Source organism: Squalius cephalus (assembly GCF_949319135.1).
Source record: "Squalius cephalus genome assembly, chromosome: 20".
Lineage (NCBI taxonomy): Eukaryota > Metazoa > Chordata > Actinopteri > Cypriniformes > Leuciscidae > Squalius > Squalius cephalus.
Window position 1 is genome coordinate 3,270,081 of NC_137141.1, and position 16,249 is coordinate 3,286,329.

The 16,249-nt window shown below is 37.9% G+C and overlaps 1 protein-coding gene across 1 annotated transcript in view; it reads right to left on the reverse strand.

Annotated features, from left to right (window-relative positions):
• ift43 (intraflagellar transport 43 homolog (Chlamydomonas)) overlaps positions 1-16,249 on the reverse strand; it is a 35,120-nt gene that overhangs the window by 14,987 nt on the left and 3,884 nt on the right. The window contains exon 3 of the mRNA XM_079853221.1: positions 9,367-9,437. Within this exon, the coding sequence (XP_079709347.1) occupies positions 9,367-9,437 (71 nt within the window). The remainder of the gene's footprint in view (positions 1-9,366; positions 9,438-16,249) is intronic.

Here is a 16,249-nt window from a genome sequence, read left to right on the forward strand (position 1 = left end):
TGGTGTTTAGCGCCATCTAATGGGTCCTGAGATTGTGTTCATGTGCAGTTTAATATACTACATCTGAAATTATGCTGGAATAATAAACACTTCACTAGAGTAGACAAAACAGACTTTCACATTCAGGTGTAATAAATGAAGAGTGAAACAAAGGCCACAGAAATATGAGTTTTCAGTGTGTTCGAGGGTCTTGAGATGCTGATCGTGAGTTCAGCCCCGTCCTCTCATTACAGCGCCGTCAACATGCGAAAACTGCCAAGAAAAGTTGTTCGGGATCAAATGTATTGTGACAATTTGGCCTCAAAGATTCATCAATAAACTGACAGATCATTTAGTGTCAATTAGGAGTGATAGATCTGCAAATCCCGGGATTTCTGCTGTGGGATTAGTGGGAACAGAGCGCCGGTGATTGAGCACGAGGGGTGACATTGAGATGAAGAAAGAGTCCTTGTCTTCTACAGAGGTTTCAGAAGCAGAATCAATGCGTGGAGAAGGCCTTTAACACCTCCCGGCCGGGAGAATCAGGAGAAGTTTGGTGACGCTTCGACCTTTCCTGAGAGACGGGCAGAGTTTGCTCTATTCTCCGGTAACTGAGCCAATAGAGATGGGGTTTTCACAGTGAAAATATTAGGATTCCCAAAGAACCTTTAGATTAAAAGGTCTGAAAAGAAACAGTTTTTCTAAGTGTAAAGAACTTTTAAAAAATCTAAAGAACCTTTTTTCATCATAAAGAACCTTTTGTCCAATGGAAAGATCCCATGGAAGTTAAAGATTCTTTATGGAACCGTCGATGCCAATAAAGATCCTTCATATTTGAGAGTGAACTTTAATTCCTCCAGTATATACATATTATATGCAAAATAACTTGCTATTTACAAAACATTCAAAAGTTTGTGGTGTGTACGATTTTTAAAAATGTATTTAAAATAAGTCTCTGATCAAAATACAGTAAACACTGCAAAATATTAAAATAACAATTTTCTATGTGAATATAAAGTTTAATGTAATTGTGATCAAAGCTGAATTTTCATGTGTCTTCAGTGTCACATGATCCTTCAGAAATCATTCTAATATGAGGATATTGAATACAGTGCTGCTTCATATTTGTGTGGAAACCATCATAAATTGTATTTCTCAGGATTCTTTGATGAATAGAAAGTTCAAAAGAGCAGCATGTATTTGAAATATAATTTTTGTAACATTAAAAAAAATGTTTTTGTCACTTTTGATCAATTTAATGCGTCCTTGATGAATAAAAGTATTAATTTATTTCATAAAAAAAATGACCCCAATTTGAATGAGGATAACATTTGAAGTGTATTATTGTGGAAAAGATTCACTCTCTTTTTTTTAAAACTACATGTACAGTAAAGAGACTTGATTGTGCAGAATTCAGTGAGTATCATGATAGTGTGGCATTCAAAACACAGAACTGCACCGCAGACGTACCTGGGATTAAGCGGGGTCAAATATTGTTATTAAGATTAAATTTTTTTTTGATTTTACTATATTTTACCATGAAAATCACTAATGCTCTTATATATGATATAAAGAGGGGGAAAAAAACAACTGTGTTTGCAAACAGTATCTTAACACCGTCATATGAAGTGTTCTCTCTCAATTAAATACTGTAAAAATTCATAACGTGTAATTTATTATGATATCAAGGTCTCATCTTCAAAAAAATAGGTTTTAGATAGGGATGCACCGATCCACATTTTTTCACTTCCGATCCGATCCCGATACCTGAATTTGGATATCGGCCGATACCGATACTATTCCGATACCAGAGCTGTGTTTGCTTTAATATTATTATTATTGTTTATTTTATATGATGCTGAAATAAACTACTCTCAACAGTAATGATATGTTATGTAAGTTACGTAGGCTATGTATGCATGCATGCATATGTCCCAAAAGGCAACTTGAGGTAAGTATAAGGTCAGAAAAGGAAGTCAGAAAAACAGGAAATCCTGTTAAAAGGAAAAATCCCATTCTGAAAACAAATATGCAACTGGGGTTTCAGATTGATTGTCATGTCAATATTTATTACATTCCCAAAATGTCAAATAACGTTACTTGCGTCTTGAAATATAAGAAAAGTGCAAGTGTAACGTTAAACATTTTACACGTACACACACTATCTGAAGGGTGATCCTCGCTCCGATGCAGTTAATGCTCGATCAACATCAGCATCGTGCAAACAAACAAGCGGATTTTGCTTCAGACGCGCGTCAATTTCGCTTCAAACTTTTGCTTTTTACGCACGTCAATTTTTCTCTGGACGCGCGAATGGATTCAAAATAGACGCGGTAGACTCGAATTTGACGCGCTATTCGCATTTGGTGTGAACGCACAGCAACGTGATGCTTTTTTAAATGTTTGATTGCGTTCGTTGTGTTTGTACGACGCGAGGGAGCTTCAAAAGACTCTGAATTACAGCTTTGCAAACATTTCATTTTGCTGTCTTGCTCTGCGGTGTAGTGATGTTACGTTCGTGAACGAATCGTTCTTTTTGAACGAATCTTTTAGGTGAACGAATCGTTCTCGTTCACGTAATCCATTGACTCATATTTCTCGTTCACTGAAATTCCTCCCTCCACCGCCGCGCGGCGCTATTGCAGCGCATGCGCAGCTCAGTGAACTGGATAGCTCTGTGTTTTCAACCTGTCAAGAATGACTAAACCTCAAGCCAATAGCGTTCGAGTATGAGATGTGACGGAGCATGTGATTTGTTGGATGTAGTGAACGAATACGCCCTTCACTGACTGACCGAGTTGCTTTTGTTTTGAGTCTGAACGAGAGAGAGATCTTCTCGTGAACGAACTGGTACATGTCGTTCGTGAACGAAAAGAACCAGTTGTTTGAACGATAATGGTGGCGAACCGATAGAGCTGGGTTTGTGTAGTCAGCATATTTGCATCAAAGAAGGAAATTAACACTTTACCATTGTAATGAAAACAGTTTAATAACGCAAGCATGGTTAAATATAACAAAGACAAATTAACATTGTCATTTTGTACTTGACGGTTTACTTGATTTAAATTTACACTTCTCTTTACCTGCTTTTCTTTTCTTTTGTTTGTGTGTTTTAGACTTAGTTTTGTGGTATTTTGCACTTTGAAAAATTTACTTTACTACTTGTGTTCATTTTGTATGATCAAAAATGAATTAATTACGTTTTATTCATGTCATATGCACTTCTCTAAAAACTAAAACAAACCAAAAATATGACAGTATTGGTTAGGTCTCATTTGCGTAACGTTAGCAAATAACATTTCAGTTAGGGCTGTGAAGGGGCATGTAATTGGTTGGATCTAATGAACGAATACGCCCGTCACTGACCGAGATCGCTCTGTTTCGAGTCTGAACGAGAGAGAGATCTCGTTCGTGAACGAATTGATCAAACTGGTACTTTCGTTCGTGAATGAGAGTACTGGGTAGATCGGTCATTTAGCATGTGATTCAATCTCATTCAAAGCGCAGTTATAGGTGTGCGCAGGGTGCGATTTGCCGGGGGGGATGCGTGGGATTTCCCCCTTTCTGGTCAATGTATCCCTGCCTCTGCTTACTTATTTTTATCCCCGGTGGGGATAAATTTATCCCCCCCTCAAAGTGATCAGTGCTACTACACTAGTGGCGAGGCGGATCACAAAACTTATCACGGATCCGTGGTTTGATTAAAGTCCATTTTATTTAAAAATGCGCTACTTTGGCTGGCTCCGCAGCCTCTCTGTAATCACCACTCTGCAGACTTGCTCAATCTCAATGTCCCGCCCACGGCGCTGGTTACACCTCACGAGTAATGGCCTATCAACACTTGCGAGACGGTTGCAGGTCTTTTTTTACGCCGCATATTCAACATATTACTTAAGCGGGAATAAACATCACAATCTGATTATCTGTTTCTATGATGACGAGCAGAGTAAGTGTCCCAGTCACACCACTGAGAATGGCCGAAGTTACACACGGTGTTTTACTCAATTGAGGCTAAAGCAAAGGTTTTTTTTTTATTACTCACTCACTTCTGAGTGTCTGGCGCGAGTGATTTCAATCAATGTAAAGACGCGTTTACGCGAGTCTAGAGGTCCTGCGGCGCGAAGGCGTTTCGCGCGGCGCGGTATCGCGAAGCCCGAATGAGGCGAATTGACTTTGTCGGTCCGGCCCGACACATTAACTGTAATCATGAGCCCGAGCCCGATTTAAACACGACCATTTTTTAAATACGTGGGCCGTTATAACCAGGGGTACGTGGCGCCAGGGAATGAGAGATGAAGCAAAGATGAAGTTGACGATCGCCATCTCCGTGAATGCGCATATATGGAGAAATGCATGGATTACATCAGAGTGTTGCATATTTCTTTTCCTTTAGAATTGTTTCGTTTAAAGACATTTCAAGCTTTCTTTAGATAGAGCCTATTTCTTAATATTCTCTGTTAATTTATGATGAGATGCACTCCAGTTAACGTGCAGTGCAAGTGACCGCGGCGCGCCTCCATGATTATAGCCTATTGTCTGCTATATTTGCTTCTTATTTATTAAATACATGCAATTCGTTGCTGAAACATGTATTAAAATTAAGATACAATTTATACAAAACGAAATTCACTTTAAAGAAAGGCTTTCTGCAAAACAAAACTTAATGAAGTGGTCAAAATCATGTCTGACTAGTCTGACAAGTCTCCTGATATACTGCACATCTTATCTTACTCTTGCTGTTCACTTTTCATAAATCAACATAGATGGAAAAAAAAAACATTATAATATTTTAACAAATATGAAACTAAATTAGCTTATTTAATGGCTACAACACATATAGTAGCCTAGGCCTACAGAATCTGAAAGGCAGAAGTTGAAAGGCAATTGTGCATAGTAAAACATATACATTTATCAAGTTCATGGGTAATTGAGCGTGCATTTATTAATTATGATCTTAATGAATAATGCAACCAGGACAAATCATGTAAACTGCCTTGATTGTTTATTCAGAATGAAATGGATCGCAAATGGGTCCGAATGAAGAAACGTAAAAAAAAAAAAAAAAACGTGAACAATGATGAACACAGAAAATGAACAAGAATGAACTTTGGATGGCCAAGTAGGCTACAACTCTAATTTAATTCAACAAGGTTTTAGAATATAGAATCATTTTTAAACAAAATAAATATTGTGTGATGCGTGCGAGTGGAGGAGACGCTCGCTGAGCATGACACGTGACGTGTTGCATTTTGTAACACAAGTGCTCGATCAAGGGCTCGGCCAGAGAATCTAAGCTCTGATTTATCTGATCCTGTCCATTAGCTTTGATCCATGTACGGCTTTTCAGAATGCCACCAAGTACAAATATTTATGTATTTTTTCAGCGCGAAAACTAGCTAGCTAGCTGGGAACAATGAAAAGGGTCCAGGGGTGCTTTCCCGAAAGCATCGTTAGCCAACTATGGTCTCAAGTTCCGTCGTTATCAGCATAGTTCAACGATTTGGTCTTTCCCGAAACCATCGTTCCAACGAACGTTCGCAAACAGCATCGCAAACTTGTGTGGTTGGAACGACAGCTCTCGAGCTGTCGTTAGAAGCATAGTTTCTAGTTTACATGAGATGTAGACTGAATAAATCCTTATCTTTAGCAAAATAAGCAAGCTGACATTCAGTAGGACCCGTGTTATTTATTTAGAATACATAAATGTAATTTACGTCTTTTAGTTTCTCAAGAGATTTAAAGCACCGTTTTTGAAGACTGCGCATGTGCGAACGTGCTCTACTATGTAAGAACGAGCCAAATATTGAGTCTGGTAATAAAGCAAAATAACTGAGAAAAATTAGAAATGGTCTTTAGATGCCATGTCTGTAACTTATATGACAAAATCTAGCGTTAATTCGATCTCAAACAGATGAATTAAAATAAGTTATTAGTCCACCACGTGCGAGACGTCATAAACCAACGTGGTTGAACGATACTTTGCGACAGACGGTTTCGGGAAACAGTCGTGACTAGCTAGTTGATTTCTCCAACGATGCATCTACAGTCTATGATCGTACTATGGTAGTTAAGCAGCGAACTATATAGTTGTACGGGAAACGCACCCCAGAGCAGCAAATGCAGTGAATGAAGTTCATGTTCTCATGATTTATTTTTATAAATAATTTTTTTTTCGAAACATCCCCCCCTCTGTTTTTTTCACAAATCGCACCCTGGGTGTGCGTATAATTGTTTATCATATTTAACATACATAACATAACTCAACGTTTAATATAATCCCAGATTTATGAATGTGTATGTCTGACCAAACAATTAAAATGTTAATTATGCAAGAAAACCTTGTTTTGGTCATCTGAACCTCTTATTTAGACTTATTTTATTAATTTAGTAAATAAGGCACAAATTTTAACAAAGCCAAATCAGTTTTTTTTAACAAGTAAATACGTTCGTTAAAACATATCATAAAATACACTCTTTTTCGCCACCTGCTGCAGTATTTATGAAGAAATTGTCACTGAACGAATCAGTGAACGAGTCTGAACGAATCATTTTGGTGAACGAACTGAAAATGAACGAGTCTCTGGAAAGAATCAAAATTTCCACCACTACTGCGGTGTTTCCAGTCAGTGTGAAGTATATATACACAGGCACAGCAGACGTTGTTGGCTAGTCGCAAACTGCGGAATAGATTTCCTGAGCGGGGGCGTGTCTCATAACTCTGTGTCTCATTGAGCCGCGCCTCCGTTCAGGAAATCCATTCCACAGTTTGCAGCCAGCTAGCAGACTAGCCGGCGGGAATCACTTTTGGAGTCATTTCAGCAGACGTTAAAACGAGTGCAGATATGACTCGAGGATCGGATATCTCCGCAGGTTGGATCGGGAAAATCCGATACGTGAATTACGCTGGTATCGGTCCCGATACCGATACTGGATCGGATCGGCCCCATCCCTAGTTTTAGACATTATCAATTTAGCTCTTGAGAGCACTTAATATTGGATTGAATCATTCATTTTGAACCGCATCTTCATATCTGTTAATAAAATGAGCAACACGAGCTTTACTGGCATATATCAGAGGCAAACACGAGATTCATGCACCTCACGATTATGCTAACACTGGAACTAAATGCACACATATGATGCACATGTAAATGTACTGCAGACTTACACACTTTAAACTAAATTATTTTTGAAGTTGTAAATAAAACAAAGATTATTATAGCTTGTTTTACAAGAAAATACTATTTCAGTCTTTCTACTTCAAAATTACATGTTGAATTCAATGTGTTACGTGCCATTTCTATGTAATTATTAGTGAAATGTACCACATAGTTTTCATTGTACATTCAGAATCTGCAGTTGGATCGAACGGATTCAGAATGATGAATTTGATGAGCATTTGTATCAGAGACTTTATATGGAAACATGGGTGTTTCTGTTTTCTTACATTAGTGTTTCCAGGCGAATTACTGAAATGAATGCTGCCATTAGGAGTGATCATAATGTTCATTTAACAGGAGATGATGCCATCATGTGGCGACTGACGGCCATTGCTTGCTGTTCCTCTAATGGAGTGAACAACAAATCCTATAGGACTGATGTAGGATTAGGTGTATTTATTAAGTGTTTTACATCCAAAAGTCATGCTATCGTGATCATGATCAAAGAAATACCAAGAAATGCTCAACTACTGCAGTAATTGCTGGATTGCAAACACATCTCACACATGATGCATGTCCACTTTCCTGTTTGATATTTACATTTATTAATTTAGCAGACACTCTAATCCAAAGCAACTGACAAATGAGGAATTTATCTTAACAGGGTTCGTACAGACACTGTCAAATGAAATTCCAGGACTTTAAAGGACTTTAAGATCTAATTTTTTGGTTTTCAAGGACTACAATCAGAGATCTCACTAATCAAACAATATCTTTTTTACCTTTTAATAAAAAAAAAAAGGTAAATAGATATATAAAAATAAACCAATAAAACAAAATGGTACAAATAAAGTGCAGCACATGCAATGACTGCGGTAACTTTAATCATTTAAAGGACACTATGACAAAGATAATCGCTTTCCTTATTCAAACTGATTTGATGGACCTGAAGAATGAAAGTTGTATCATGTACTTGGATATTTATATGAGCAATATCACGCTCATAGCTATGCGAAATAGCTCTATATCTTTATCAGAGGGACTGCAGAGGTAATTTTGTGTGAAAAGATTGTTTTATCAACAAAATTAAACAATTTCACATATATTGTCTTTCAATAATTCATGCACTTTTCAAGCACCTTTAAAGTAAATTTAAGTACTTCAAGCACTTTAAGCACCTTGTACGACCCCTGTCTAAAAGGGGACTTATAATGCCCTTTTCACAAGATGTAAAATAAATCTCTGATGTCCCCAGAGTGTGTGTGTGAAGTTTTAGCTCAAAATACCCCACAGATATTTTTATATAGCATGTTAAAATTGTCACTTTTTGAGGGTGAGCAAAAACACACCGTTTTTGTGTCTGTCCCTTTAAATGCAAATGAGCTGCTGCTCCCGGCACAGGGGGCGGAGCATCAAGAGCTTGTGTCCTTTTACGTCACACACACATGCACTGAAAATTTCAAAAACTTTTAGCCTTTTATGTTCAAACCGGAGTCAGACAATGATGGAGAGACTCAAGAAGAAGAGACAACATGTAGAAGCAACAGGACATTTCTGAATGGTTAGTTGGTGAATTTATGTAGCGTGTGTGTAGTTATCTTCTAGTCATTGATTAGCATATTCTGTCATGATAATCTATAAATCATGTTCCCGGGGGCGGGGTTTATGTAAATTCTAGGGTTTGTGATGTCACTAACCCGGGAGGAATGTGGTGTAGTCTCTACCAGCCGTTTGTTGTAGTCCTTAAAAAGAGATTTCTTTAAAAGAAAATATCTCCCTTTGCTTTGAACTTTAAGCGTTGTAACTTTGCAGATGTTGTTTATGCTCAAACAGCAACATTACACACTAACTAAAGCTAGAAAAGTGAAATCAGAATCAACCACCCCTTTAACAATAAAAAAATAAACACAAGAAGTGTTAGAAATACAAAGTTTCAGACATCGTTCAGAGACTAGAAAGAGAATGAATTATTCTTATTCCATCTTATTTATACAATAATTTATGGACTTACCGATTATCTGTTTAAAAAAATGCTGGACTGTTACACTGCGGTTTAATAAAGCGTGTGTGGAACTGTTTCTTATTGAATGTGTTTCTTACATGCGGTGTGTGAGGGGTGTTGTGTGTGTGAGGTTTTGAGTAGATGTAGATGTAGGAAATGACAGTGTGGGCTTTTAGAAAGGCAAAACATGAAGAACATCTCATAAATCTAGAGGTTAGTACTCACTTGGCAGATCCGGTTCCTGCGCTCTCCTCCGCCCATCCTCCCTGCCGACGGGCCGGTTTCGGTGGAGGACCCTGGGATTAAACACACACACTCTCAGTACATCACAGCACAACATCACGTCTCATGGATGAGCACTCAAACAGATGTGTGTCTTCACATTAACTCGGATATTAGAAAGGTACTTGTACTAAAAATGTAATGTATGCATATGTAGCCAACATCATAATCTGTTAATACTAATATTAAAGAGCACCTGTTATTCTTATATGTTATTCTTATATGTTCATCTGTCTTTAGTGTGTAATGTTGCTGCTTGAGGATGAAGAAGCTCCAGTTATTCTCTATATCAGTGTCAGTGTTTCTGAACTCCTGAAACGCCTCCATTGAAGTCTTGAGTTTCTTCCGGGAACGAACATGTCACAATATTCCTCATTTGAATAATTAATGCGCAGAATAAAGGGGCGGAGCCTTGTTGAGTTAGTTAGTAGTGTGTTAAACTGGAGGTTATGTAAGAGGCGGGACATTTCCCAAACACACTCTTGAAGCGCTCGACCAATCACAACGCACTGCTCCAGCCGACCAATCAGAGCACAGTGTGCTTTTCAGAAGGAGGGGCTTCACAGAGACAGGAAAACCTGTTCTAGTAGAGCCCAGAAACATCATCAAGACTTGTGAAAAAGGGCATAATAGGTCCTCCTTAAATGTTTTTTTTTTTTTTTTTTTTTTTTGACACGACAGCTATAAGGTAAACAAAAGACAGGCGTACAACACTAATCACATCTTCTGATTCTTTATTATGACTATTTTCCATATGTTAGACTAATAGTGCAGTGATGAAAACTGTGAAATAACACAACTGGAAGTCTGGGAATGATGTAGTGATGAAAACGTGACACAAATGAAAACTCTTATATTTGAGTTTGTTCTTTGTCTAGATCAGGACATTCATCAGCTGCATCCTGGGATGCTTTTAAACAGTAGTGAAGGAGGAACATGTGTTTCCCATAACTATCTGCTACAACTCATTTAGAGCAAATTAAGTAAATATACAAAACAAATAATTAGTAAATAATTACTAATAGTAAATATGCAAAACAAATAAGTAAACAAATAACAAGCAAACATATAAAACAAATAATTAATACAATTAATTAATAGTATATATTAAGCACAATATATATTTATTTATTTTTATTTTTATGTCTTTACTGACACATTTGGTGAATTTAATGTGTCTTTCTGAAAGAAAAGTATTATTTTGTTTTTTCTTTGTTTTATTAAATCTTACCCTAAACTTTTGGATGGTAATGTAATAATCTGTAACATTCTGATAATAATCACAAATGTTTCTTGTGCATCAAATCATCATATTAGAACGCTATTTAACAATATCACAGTTTTGACTGTATTTTTGATCAAATAAATGCAGCCTTGGTGAGACTTCTTTCAAAAACATTAAAAAATCTTAATTAATCCAAACCTTAGTCAACTTTAAATAAAGAGCTGGGTTATAATATGTTATGAAATAGCAATGAAATAAACGAGTGTAGTACACGCTGAAGGGGTTTGAGGGGTGTAAGTGTGGGAACCGCTCTGACCGGGCATGACCCAAAATAGCTTCACAGGGGAAAAAAACATCTCACTTTATTCTTTCATTCTGAAAATAGTCGTTTGGGCTTCGACAGCGGTTCTGTGAATAACGGTCCAGCTTTAACATGACAGAATTCCTCGGGGCACAACAAGGGTGGGCAACCCACAAACGCATTTGAAAAAAGACGCATTTCTCATTACCAAATTGGGTCTGCAAATAAGCCAGAGCCCTGCAGGAATTCAGTTACTTTCAGCATAAAAAACACAGCAGAGCAAATAAACTTCCGTTCCTGGGTTCCTTCAGCGGGGTCATTTGTAAATCCTGATGTCAGGATGGGGGGGGGGGGTCGCTCTGCATTCCACCTCAAAAGAGACGCTATACATGTCTTTCATGCAATCCGTGGAAAATGGGTCAGCAGAGAGAACCAGGGGAGTGAATAATGAGTGTTCATCAAGTGCCATCAGTTCACCTGAATAAAAGCACATAAAAGTCTCCTGTACTGAAGATATCAGCTGTTCAATTCAATAAAAAACTAACAAAAAACACACTTGCAATAAAAATAGACCCCCAAAAGAATTTCAGGGGATCTATTAACTGAACTTAAATAAATGCATGAATGCAAGTTAAAAATTCTAAATGATTGCTATAATTAAACCTTTTTAAGTTGCATATATTGTACAACATTATTTTGACGAGTTCTGTTGTAGATAATAAAAAATGAACTCTTTCCCCGCCAGCCTTTTGTTTTTAAGTTGCCAGCCAACGGCAGCATTTTTTTATTTTATTTCATGGTCCCCAAAATATTTTGTTGTAAAAATATGTAAACAGTCATTATATCAGAAGAAAAAACAGAGCCTCTGCTTTAAAAAAAAAAAAAAAAACTAACACTGGTAGGTCACATTACAGTTAAAACATGGCGAATGTAGTACGTGCAGATTACATTACAACATACTTTTTTAGCGGTCGCAAAGTATGTTTAAAAGAAGTCCCTCCTCAAGAGAGTTTCAGACGCAGCCGGAATGACTCCTGGATGAATCCGCTGTTTGAATGACTCGGTTGACAGAGACTTGCCGCCACCTACTGACAGTTTTAGCTTCATATTTTAACTATCATTTCATTTAAAAAAAAAAAAAAACACTTTTTAAAATCATGTTTCAATACTTCAAATATAATGTCTTAGTATACTAACTGAATATAAATGAAGGAATTTGGTATTAAAGATGATGTAAACATCTAAGGTTATACAAATTTGCCCCCTTATAAATGTAAAACTGCACCTGGAAATCAATGTGAGGGTAGGTTTACACGACAACAATGCACTAAGAACGGAAAAGTTTTTCCTTTGCATTTTTCGCATATAGACGACAACGTTGTCAAAACGATCACAGTTCACGCGAATTAGTGGAAATTATTAAAAGCTGCCTTTTTTATATATATATGTGTGCATTAAAAGTACCATTCCAGCAGCGAGAATGATACTGAACCAAATAAAGATAAATGTCTTGGCGTCTGGTGTCTTTATTGAACCAATCAGATAAGAGTAAATCCCTCAATGAGTCAATGAGTGAGAGAAGACGGATCAGTGCATATCGGGTTAAATGCTGCAAATAATTTTTTTCTTACATTTGAAATGTGATTTTCACCTTTACAAAGCTTCTCTTGCGCATGCAAATTTAATGTACGCACAATCTTATGTACACTTCCACAAATCTTACCCTGCACATGCGATTCTTTATGGCATCATTTTACCTTCATACGTCTCAGTAGGGTTGGGTATTTGTTTTTGTTTTTTTTTCGATACCGATGTCAAATCGATACCTTTAAAAAAACCCGGTACCGGTGCCTAAACGGTGCCTGTACCGATACTTAAAAAAAAAAAAAAGATAAAATAAAAAATTCGTAAAATTGCATATATTAAAATTTTAGAGTAAATATATAAATATAAGTACTTTAAATACAAAACAGAACAAATTTACATAACAAATTCACAATAAAACCTAAGCCACCTAACCCAAATACAATAATTTAAAGGTATAGCGGAGGATTTTCTTTTTCCGGGTGGATCATCAAGACTATTGGTCCTCCTAAGTGTCAATCATTCTGGTGATATGTTTACGTAAGGCCGTCGTACGTGCTCGTGCACACGATTCACACGATGGCGTGCGCTCAAAACACAAGTTGGGCTTCCCACTGATGCCTCAGTTGCGAAGTTTCTTGACAGGTAAAGTTTGGCATGCTATTTGGAGAAATCCATTTAAAATCACTGCTAGTAAAAGTTAATGTAAGCTATGATTAGCTCGTGCATGCTCTCTCGTGCACACGTTTAATAGGCATTCCCTCTCGGGAGCAGGTAGAGTGTTGCGCATGTGCATTTTTTCAAAAAGTAGAGAGGGCGGTTCTTTTCTAAAATTCGGGAAAATCCTCTGCTATACCTTTAACACTACAGTACTAATAACAGCAAAGTAGTCTGTATTCTTAGTATGCTACAAACCAGCTTTAAATTTCAGCAATTCTTTTCACATTTTTTGCGCTCTCTGGCCAAATACGACACCTCTCCTGACTTATTGCATATCCTGCACAAGGTGAGCGGTATTTTAGAAAGCATCACCTTAAATGCCGTGATGCGAAACCCATCGTGGAAGAAGAACAACTGTGGCAATGAGCTCATCAGGATCAACTGAATGCTGGATTTTCAAAAGTATGTGAAGTTCACAGCTCTATTCTTGCAGTAAACTTGCACAACATTCTTGAATTAATAATTTATTAGAAGTACACTGGTCTGTTATTGTACGGACATCGACTTTACATTTTCACAGAAAACATGAAGTGGAACAAATAACGAACTGTGACTGCTGAGCACGTCTGTCTCTCTGGCTCAGCGCCAGCCAACATCCAAGTTGATGATCACGTGATCTGAACATTAAGCACACCGGTGTGAACGATCGTAAGCGTCAAAGGGTTAACTAGCAATCACATGCGGTGATCATGTTTCTTACATCCGTTTCGGAGAACCAGAGGGCAGATATTTCAACCAACAGCTGAGGCATTTAAGTGGCACCGAAATGAGGCACCGAAATCTGTGTTTTGATTCGGTCCGGTTACATACCGGCTACTTAGGTACCGGTTCCATATCGGTGCCAGGTTTCGGTACCCAACCCTACGTTTCAGACAGTTAGAGGAACTGTCACTGTCCTGATCGGGCCGGTGCTGCATGGTCACGAAAGTTTATCATTTGCACGTTTTCAAGCCAATTTAAGCATTTAAGCGCAAGAAGATGTGAAAGAGAAGTTTTGTGTGCACACTCAACCGAAACGCACACATAATGCTGCTCTCTGAGCAAATAATAAAATGAATTGAATTCTCTTTCACGTCTCCTTCCACTTGAACGGGCAAATTCACACAAATGCATCTCAAAAGGCCTGGCTTGTCGAGTATCCTAGTAAACATAGTTGGTTATGGCTTAAAGGGTTAGTTCACCCAAAAATGAAAATTCTGTCAGTAATACTCGCCCTCATGTTGTTCCAACCCCGTAAGACTTTCATTCATCTTCAGAACACAAATTAAGATATTTTTGATGAAATCTGAGAGCTGTCTCACTCCTTCATAGGCTTCTCTGTTATTGAAACTTGCCAGCCCAGAAAGTTAGTAAAGACAATGTTAAAATAGTCCAAGTGACTACAGTGGCTCAACCTTAAGTTTATCAAGTAGGCTCACTATTGGCCAGCATCACACACATGACCAGCGTCGGCCAATAGTGAGCCTCCGTTCTGATGTTGCGCTGCGCTGTTACACTACGTCAACTCACTCAGAGGCCCACGCAGAAGAAAATGAAGAGTTCAATAAAGTCGTTATTTTTGTTTTGTTTTGCGCACAAAAAGTATTCTCGTCGCTTGATAAACTTAAGGTTGAGCCACTGTAGTCACTTGGACTATTTTAACGATGTCTTTACTAACTTTTCTGGGATGGCAGATATCGATCCCATAGAAGCCTATGGAGGAGTGATCCAGCTCTCAGATATCATCAAAAATATCTTAATTTGTGTTCCGAAGATGAACGAAGGTCTTACGGGGTTGGAACAACATGAGGGTAATTACTGACAGAATTTTCATTTTTGGGTGAACTAACCCTTTAATTGAACGCAAACAGTAGAGAAAGACACATACAGTATATCAGTATATTGGATCTGTGCATTAGTCTTAAAGTGACAGCAGGCTAAGGGCTGGATCACACAGAGAGAGTTTTTGCTGTTAAAAACAGCAGGTCAGCAGAACAATAAAAACAAAAACACAAGGTCTATTTATGCATTTTTAAAAGTTAAATTCCGTGTAATGCGCAAGATGCTGCAAAAGACACAAGATGCAAGCGCACCGGTTAAAGACGTCTGTCTAGCGTGTGTTTACATTGAAAAACAAGGGGAAAGAAGCACAGTGGAATGGAAAAACGTGTTCTGTATGAACGGCCCCTAATATTCCTGCCGCTATCTGTGTTTTTAATGTTAAGGCATAAAAATTTATGATTTATTTAAATTTATTTTATGAGCTTGGGGAAGAAATAATACAAATTAAATAAATAATACACAAATAAAAAACTTTGAGGCGAACTATAATTTACGTTTTTGTACACGGTGCTGCGTGACGTAAGCGGTGCTACGTGACGTTAGCAGGTTCCAGCTCACCACGCCCTCCCTTGGTACGAGCTACCACGCAGAGTATTGCATCAGTTAGGATAGCTTCAAGTTAGCGTAGATTTATCTGTGTTTAGTACAGTGGTCAGGAGGGTACGTAGGTGTAGTGTTGCTGGTTGCAGCAGCACTGCTGGACGGCATAGCTTTCCAGCAGACTTGGAAATTAGGCGCCAGTGGAGCTCAAGTGTGCAACCTGCTAATGGGCTTCTCCACACACACAGCTCGCGCTGAAAAGCGACGCAGTGCCGAACACTGCTCCTCCTGCATGGACTCCACCACCGCAGCGGCGTCTTGATGTGAGTGATCATATATATAATCACAATTTATGGTTAGGCTAAAGTTAATCCTCTGGGGTCGACAAACGCGCTGGCGCATTTTGCTGGATTTTTTCACATGGCGGCAAAATATGAATATGCTACAGAGAGCGCGCGCTATTGACATCAACTCGATAAAACTCATCAGATGCATGTACTTTATGTCGTCCACGTAATGGAAATGGGCTAACATAAACTCTCAAAAATAGAGTATCCATCGCTACTATAAAGTAAAATAAAAAATAAAAAAATAATTTCCTACCTATCCCTTGCTGCCACTGAAAACAAACAAAA